Source organism: Epinephelus moara, chromosome 7 (assembly GCF_006386435.1).
Source record: "Epinephelus moara isolate mb chromosome 7, YSFRI_EMoa_1.0, whole genome shotgun sequence".
NCBI classification, from domain to species: Eukaryota; Metazoa; Chordata; class Actinopteri; order Perciformes; family Serranidae; genus Epinephelus; species Epinephelus moara.
This window is the reverse complement of record NC_065512.1, coordinates 11,063,680-11,072,565: the sequence shown is the minus strand read 5'-3', so window position 1 is coordinate 11,072,565 and position 8,886 is coordinate 11,063,680. Positions and strand designations below refer to the sequence as shown.

The 8,886-nt window shown below is 39.7% G+C and overlaps 1 protein-coding gene across 1 annotated transcript in view; it reads left to right on the top strand.

Annotated features, from left to right (window-relative positions):
* gdap2 (ganglioside induced differentiation associated protein 2) overlaps nucleotides 1-8,886 on the top strand; it is a 51,681-nt gene that overhangs the window by 18,422 nt on the left and 24,373 nt on the right. The window contains exons 10-11 of the mRNA XM_050048102.1: nucleotides 3,133-3,209; nucleotides 4,512-4,651. Of these exons, the coding sequence (XP_049904059.1) occupies nucleotides 3,133-3,209; nucleotides 4,512-4,651 (217 nt within the window). The remainder of the gene's footprint in view (nucleotides 1-3,132; nucleotides 3,210-4,511; nucleotides 4,652-8,886) is intronic.

Here is an 8,886-nt window from a genome sequence, read left to right as displayed (position 1 = left end):
GAGACAGGCCGACATTTTTCAACATTTTAACACATTTTTCGATGAAATGATTAGTCGACTAATCGAAGAAATAATTGACAGATTAGTCGACAATGAAAATAATCGTTAGTGGCAGCCCTAATATCAAACATATTTGGTCAGAATATTGTGATATTTGATTTTCTCTAATTCACCCAGCCCTGATCACCTGTCAGTGGCATCAGATCCCCTCTGCACATGTGTCAGGTTTGCGGTCATCTGCTAGAAGCTGTTATAAATTGACTTTTATTTGGTTTTAAGCCACATCTTTATGATACACTTTTAAAATCTTGTACATTATTATATATATTTATCCGGATAAAGGATTTTAAGTCATCGGACGTCTGGATCTTAAGTTATCGGAGAAAATAGCTGAGCAAATGCTAGCCTCAACGAAACTACAGCTCCCGTCATGCCGAAAACAGCACCTGAGAAAGACTGATTTTTAACCTGAAACTGCTTAATTCAATGTTTTTACCAGTTTAAATCACCTGGTCTGATTGTTTTGGAGAGGAAGAGACCTTTGCAGATAATTTGGCTCCTTGTAAAAAGCTCCTGAACAAGACACTAAAGGAATTCTAACCAGGAGAACCTGACTGCAATGATGGCAGTGTTAAATTACATTTAGTATGTTTACGTTTATTTTTCAGTTCAGATGAAATGAAATGAATGAATGCCTCTACTCCAACTCCAGACCTCTTAGATCCTCAGAAAAATGTCTTATAACGGTCCTACCATCGAGGCTGGTGGGTAAGAGAGTTCATGCCTTTGTGGTAGCTGCTCCAAAACTCTGGAATAACCTTCTACTCCAAATCAAATGCTCCAGCTCCACTGACACTTTTATGACAAATCTTAAACCGTACATGTTTTCAATGTGTAGTGGATTTGATATTTTAGTATTTTATAATCGTTTACACATAATGTAATTGTTCTTGCCTGTGTTATTCTGTTTTATATTCGTGTACATGTCATATTGCTATATATGTGTGTGTGCTTTGGTTGTTTTTAAATGTGCTATATAGATAAAGTTGATAAGACAAAAGCATCTAGACAAAAAAACATCTAAAACACGAGGATGCAGTTTAATAAAGGACCTGAATATGTTCTATTAAAGCGCACATGGTGGATTAAAAAGATAATAAATGACATGAAGATGATTTGTTTGTTTCCAGTAATGAAAGGATCTTACACTACTGAGGAAAAAGGACAAACACAAGATTATAAATCAGTAACTCGGGTACATTGGACGCAGAGAACACACATAAAAGAAAAGGTTTAAACACAACACAGCCCTCAGAAGAATTTCACATGAGCACAAAAACAAAATCAAGATCATCATCACACACACATGCGACGGGGCTAAGCTGCTGTAATGCCGACTGCTTTTCAGTCTTATCCAAAGAAATGTTGTCACTTTCTTTGTGGGGACAGGTTTTAATTTGCATGAAGAGGCAGCAAACCAAGTGCTGGAGAGACAGAGTGAGCTCCGAGCAGAACCCTCCTCAGAGGGGGCTTTACAGGCAGTTAAATAAGTATTACTAATATTTTGGAATACAGCAAGTGATAACTGAGATAGTGAAGGGCTGTGTCATTACATCACTGTGAATGAGTCAAGGCTGCAACTATTTTATTTTCTATTATATTCTATTATATTTTATGTTCCCAGATTTGAGATGATGCATTTTAAAATGCTTGTTTTGTGTGTCCAAAAACAAAAGATACTCAACAGAAAAAAGCAGAAAATTCTGACAGATGTGAGAAGCACAAACCAGGTGAATGTTTGGCCACTTTGCTTGAAAAATGACATAAGCAATTAACTGATCATTAAAATTGTTGCCAGTTATTTTTCAGACAATGGACTCGTTACAGCTCTGATTAAGTATATGATGATGTTGCACATGGAGGCAACTGAGGTCTAAACATTTCCAGATACATAAATGTCCAGTTTTGATGCAACATATTTGGGACTTATCCTCCATTAAACCGCATTTCCATATTCTGTTGTAAATGTTGTTATTTTTTCTTCTCAGTTACAAGCCTGAAGGACACGACGTCCATGATATATAAACACAGTTTGAAACGTGGACTCATCAGACCACAGCACACTTTTCCACTTTGTGTCAGTCCCTCTCAGATGAGGTCAGGCCCCAAGAAGTTGGCGGTGTTTCCAGATGTTGTTGATATATGGCTTTCACTTTGCATGGTAGATGCATGGGTAGATGCAGCAATAAACTGTGTTTACTGACAGTGGTTTTCCAAAGTGTTCCTTTATACAGTCATGTCGGTTTTGCCACCTGAATGGCGTTTTCTCTTTTGTCTTTTGATGATGTTATGGATTGTAGATGACGAAATATTAAAATTACTTGTAACTTTACATTGAGAAACGTTGTTCTTAAACTGTTGGACTATTTGTCCACACAGTTTCCTTGCTTGTGAACAGCAGAGCTTTTCGAGGATGCCCCTGCTACACCCAGTCGTGATACTATCACCTGTTACCAGTTCACCTTTTGATGCCTCTGTCCTAACTCTTGTGAAACCTGTTGCAGCCATCAAATTCAGAATGAGTGTATATTTACCAAAAACAATTTAGTTTTGTCAGTTTGAACAGTAAGTCTTGTGATTGTATTGTATTTGAATTGAAGCTAGGTTGGAAAGGCATTGCAGTTCATTACATTTTGTTTTTATGTATGTTTTCCACAGAGTCCCTTTTTGGTCTAGTGTCTAATTTGGTCTATATAATGTCAGAACTTTGAAGGAAAGGTCTGACAAACGTTTTCAGAGGCCACAGTGACATCTTAACATTTCTTGTTTTGTGTCACCAACTGCCCAATAACTTCATTAACTATTTTGTATTGTTAACTATTGTCTTCATTAATTACTGTGTCAGTGCTAAAACACTGTTTGTCCTTTTCTTGGAAAAAAACAAACATTTGATTTTTGAAATTCAGTCAGAACATCGTTTCCATAAGCAGTGATGATCATTATCATGGCTGAACAGAAAAAGAGTGACACCTACAAACTGCACACTCATCGAGAGGAAGAACAGTCGTCGTTAACCTGCCTGTTTGAACCTGTGTGTTTGTGTTTAACCTTTAATACTCTGTGTGTCTGCAGGTGTGGACATGTGTGGCAGGACAGTGATGGTTTTGGTTGGACGAAACATTCCAGTGACTCTCATTGACATTGAAAAGGTAACAAAATTAGATCATTAATTCATATTGATTTTACAGTCAGTTGATCTTTGAGCACATGCTCATCTTTATATTAATCTGAGATAGCTTTGATATCGTTGTGTGCATGTAATGTCGGCCACAATGCAAGTTTCAGTAGATGTGTTTTTGTGCATGATTTAAGTATGTGTCTGTGAGTGTGTGTGTTTTCAGGTTCCCAGGTCATCAAATAGCAACACTTTGTCACGCCCTTCGGCGTCTCATAGTGATGCACAGGGCACCCTTTAGGAGCCGTTCACATACCGCATCTTTAATCGCCTGGAAAACATGAGGTCGGGCACTGGGTGCTACTCTTGTGCCTTTTTTGTGCCAGCTTTGAGGAGCGTGGCAGCAGGTTGCGTCTGAGGTTACTGAGCAACCTTAACGAGCATCATATAGCCCATTTACCTGAAATCCTGAGTGCAGAGCTGATCTTCTTCCAGGAGCTGTTTATAAGTGTGTAGGCCTGTTGTCTGTGGGACAGATGTAAAGCTCTGGGTAGCCCTGCACTAACATGATCAACTTTCTGTATTTATCAGACTGAATATCTATGGCAGAAAGGAAGGATATCTGTCAGCTGTGATTGATTGTTTCCCATGGCATGACATGTGGTGCATGCTGCTGCATTCCAAAAGTTGAACTTTGTTAATCTTGGGGCCCAGCCATTGTGCCCTGAAAAATATGCGTTTGGGAACAAGTGTGCACTGTGATGGCAACGTTCTGGCGTTTGAGCACACCTGCCTTTTAGTTTCACACGGGACATGGGCAACTGCCTCATGGGGGGACCCATACACCTGCATGCCCACTCTTGGCAGAGTTTCTTGGTTTTTGTACTACCTCTGTTGCTCTCAAATATTGCCACAAATGGATTTAGATTGGAGTTAGTTAAAAGCCTGGTGCATTTCAATGAGGTGCCAAAGTGTGCCCTCTGTGTCCATATGACAAGCTGAGGGGGTGTGACAAGGTGTCGGTATGTGACAACCTGAGAATGAGAATCGGCCATTTGCACATATGTTTGTATTCCACAATACCTGTTGGACAAAAATACTGTACAAACCGAATCAAAACTTCTGTTTTTGTACCCTAACATTCATTAACATCAACCAAAACACACAACTTGAACCAAAAGAAACTAAAACTTTAGTGTTGTGTAAAACAAATATAAAAGTGACCAACCTGAATTTAAATAAAATGTAAAACTGTGAAGAATATATATAAAATTGTGGAGGGTCCCGCACCATAAAAGTGTGTGCACACTGAGTTAATCTGTGTTCTCCTCTGCAGGCGCTGCTGTATTTCATCCACGTGATGGACCACATTACAGTGAAGGAATATGTGATGGTTTACTTCCACACGCTGACCGGCGAGCACAACCACCTGGACTCCGACTTCCTCAAGAACCTCTACGACATCGTCGACGCCAAGTCAGTCTGACATTTTACACTTCTCATTAAACTGATCCGCTTCTGGGAGGGGTGCATAGATGGGACACAGAGTCAAGTGAACATAATCTAAACCTTACACCGAATTGATTTCACTGATGTGCGACACTCGGTACCAACGTTTTTTACATTTCCCAGTTATTGGACTCGTCATTTCTGATCAAAGCTCCTTATGTATGTTAAATGTGATTACTTTGAAGTTGAACAGAAACCTAATTAGATTAGACATTAGCTTAGTTCCCATTGTTTTAGTCTTTCTCCTCTCTCTCAGCTTTGCCTCATCCTTCTGCCACACACAATGATTGAATAAGAAAACTCTGGAGTTCTTATTGATTTAACCTTCCACCCACACAAGGGCACGACTTTAATGTTCTGTGCTGTATGTTCTGGGTTTGCAGTCATTTGACTAACTTCGCTGGCCAACCACGTCTCTGGTCTTTAACAGCTAGAACTGCGTATCAAACATAAAGCGTCAGGGGTTTTTTTTTTTCTTTTAAGAAACGATACGAAAAGTCTCAGAAACATCCTCCAGATGGAACAATGGCCTCACAGGCTTTGACAGCTCCTCAGGGTTTTTTTGTGTTTCTCTGTTTATAGACAAGGTGCAACATCTTAATGAAATGCAAAAGTGCAACTTGAAAACTTTCCTTTGCCTTCTCAGAGTCAAACTTTTTTGCTGGATATGATAATTGCAACATCTTCTGCGAGGCTTGACTGTTATTTGACCATCGTTTGGCCTTCCTCTGGCTCTCGCTCAGTCTTCCTCTGTCTTTGCTGACTTCTGCAGCTGCACTGAAGCTCAGATACATTGTTCATGCTACAGTATGACACCGCCAAGGTTACAGTGTTTAGACTTTTGGAAAAGCAAAACGAGCTTTGAAACGCTTTTGTTTCGCTGTGGGTTTTTGGAAATCTGGCGGCCATATTTGGAACAGGAAACCCAAACTTGGAGCGTGTCTTTGGGGTGATGTATTGGCTGTGACTCAGCCTTAATCAGAGGGTTCAAAGTTTTGAAGCAGATTATTGTTCTCAACTACCTCAGGAAGGACGATTCATAAGATTCACATTCAAAACTTAGTGTTAGACATTATATTGTTTGAGTAGAAGAACCAGCCTTCAGTGGCTCATCACATTAAAGACCTGCTTAAGATGAGATAGATTAATTTATCCTTTTTATAGCTGTTGTGCAGCAGATACAATGAAGTTTATCAGTAAGGTGCAACAATTGTGATAATAGTAAAGCTTAATGATAGGGTGTAAATCCAAAATACAGATTAAAGAATGTAGAAACTAAAGAAGCAACAACCCGCTCACTTTAGACTCAGTCACGCCTGCTTATCTTAAGATCAAAATATGGATGATAATTGCAATTGCAAAAATAAGTGCAGGACAGATGCAGTCCAGAAGTCAGAACTGGTTTAAATGAGAAACTTCAAAGATTGTTTGTATTAATTTTATTCCAGATTTTAAAAACACTGTCATCACATACAGTGTTATCGCATCAGATAATCTGCACATGTAGTCAGATGTGTCAGTGTCATTGCTCTGTTTGCAGCCTGCAGTGAGGTTCATGTTTGGTCATTGCTTTCATTAAAGGTTCTGTTTTAGACATTCAGAACATTAACGTAGCAGCAAACCACTATTTGCTATGTAAAGGTATAGTGGAGTAATGGCGTCCTGAGCAGAGAATGAAGTCACTGTCCCTCTGTGTGTGTTGTAATCTGAGCTTCTCTGTGGTTTGTTGTGGTAAACTGGTCCGGTCACGCTTGCATGTGTGTATTTTACTGACTAGTTCATCACCACTGTTTTGCACTAAGCTCACATGTCAGCACTGTTGCTGTTGTTTAGCAGCCTCCTCGATGTTATGAACCGTGTCCAGACCACTTACACGCTCTGAATTTTGTAAACAGCCCCTTTAAGATAAACAGGAGGCACATATTCCAAATGAAAACCAGAATTGTTTACAGGTTCACCCGACCATCAGAGTAGAACCACAGCTCTTTTACTATTAAATTTTACATATTACATATTAAAAAGTTTATTTATTGCTTCATGCTTTAAATTGGCTTAGATGTAACTCTTCACCTTTGCCTCATTTAAAATGTGCAGATCTATGAATATGCAAATAAGCATCACCCATCAGACCCTCGCCTGCATCTCTCCGTTCCTATTGACCTTCAACTCTGCTCTTCAAACACCAATAGATAACATAAGACCTTGGCTTGACTTTGTTAGCATACAGCTAATGATGGGCTGCTATTAGGGCTGCCCTCAACTGAGAATTTTCGTAGTCTACCAATAGTCTTCATTTAGTCGACTAGTCGCCTGCATGTTTACGATATTAATGTAATGATTAAATGATATGTTTTGGTGGTTTGAGTTGAAGGTGTGAGAAAGAATAGTATCAGTAACATTGTTAACACTGTGCTACATTACAGAGAAATACAAAACCGTACTAATGAACCTTCATTAATATAGGCCTATATTTTATCTACAAGTGCACGTCACACACTGAGCGAGCCGCCTGTTAATGACGCTGTGGGCTAATGGGCATGTAGCTACTTCCATGTTTCAGATGATACGTCATGTTTGTAGTCGACCAATGAAGATGAGTTTACATATCACCTTGGGTTCGTCCTTCACCTTCTCAAAATGATCCCACACTTTGGATTTCCTGCCCGACATGTTATTAACTAGCCTGTGGAATAACCGCAGGTACCAGCCCTGGAAATTAACCTGACTCCTGTCTGACTGCTGAGCGTGGACACTTCCTGTGTCTGTCCTTTCAAATTAAATCCCCACATGGTCCAGTTATATAGGTTTTGATTTATTTTGACAAAGTGCAGCTCCTAATAGAGTTTTTTTGTGTTTTTTTTTCCTACGACTATGCGACCAATGAAATCTCGGCAACTAATGACCTTTCTGGTCGATTAAGGTTTGGTCGACTATTGGGGGGCAACCCTAGCTGCTAATGTCGGATAAATCTTGTTCCAGATCGCCAGCTCTGGCAAGTCAGGGTGGAAGGTTGTGCTTCTCCTCTCCTTTCACAATATCATTACGGGATTGGTTCCTGAGGTTTGTGATGTAAGAATCTGTGTTTTTGAGACTGTCACTGGTAAACTGCAGGTCCAAGGTGGAAAGACTCAGCTACGGCATTGACTGCTGATTTCATTCATATGTCTTGTGGTATATAAAAACATCATATGGACATGTTTGTTTTTCACAGGAGGGGGGTCTTTAGTACTGTGTGGGAGGACCCAGAATGTTCAAAGATACCAGAAGTGTTTAGCTGAATTGCAGAAAAATGTGCTAAACTGATGCTTGAGATATTATTGTTTGATGCAACAATGCAGTCATGGAAAAATGGCATTTTAGGCAACAAATACAAGCAGTCGAATGATCACACTGGTTTAAACAAACACTTGGGTCAGGAAGAGAAAACAGAAGAGAGCTATGAGCCAGCCTGTCGTAAACATCTATCAGAGTTTACACACAGACTTCCTAGCTCAGCTTTCATCTAGGCACAGTGCAAACATCTTTCCTGTGCAACGAAGCATCACTATCTCATAACAGAGAGATTATATATGGTATATAGCATTTCAGGTCCTTCTTTTTCCTTCAGATAAAGTGGTTTAGATAACCTGGCTGAAGCTGATCCAAGTGGTATCAAACAGGAGTTAGCCCTTAATATTAAATTCACTGTGAGGAATATGCTGTAGCTTTAATGAAGCATCTGAAGCAAGTTTACTGTACACTTACTGCAACATCAACACAGAGGCGTCAAGGCACAAAACAGAAGATAAAGATAGAATATACTATCATAGCTTTCAAAAAATAATTTTGTATTTTTCTAGAGAGAAACTCCAGGGCACCGTGGATTAATTTAACCTTTAAAGTTCTGGTCTTTTTCTCGTAATCGCATCTAAACAAGCTTCTTGTGTCTTCCTGTGTCAAGTAAGCTAACTTACTTGATGTGCCACCTTTACGCCCCAAAAACGTTTCATTCTCATGTCTGAGCTCCCCCTAAAATATACGTCACGATTCTTAAAGGGCCAGTGTGTAAAATGGGTTGAAAACAGTGACATCAGTGGTCAAATTCTAGATTGCAGGGCTCACTCGCTCACCCCTCCTGTCGGGTAAATGACGGTGGCCTCGTAGGGACAAAAAGCCTTGCGCACGAGTTTTTCAGGAGTAGGTCTATCTAGCGACGAGGTGAA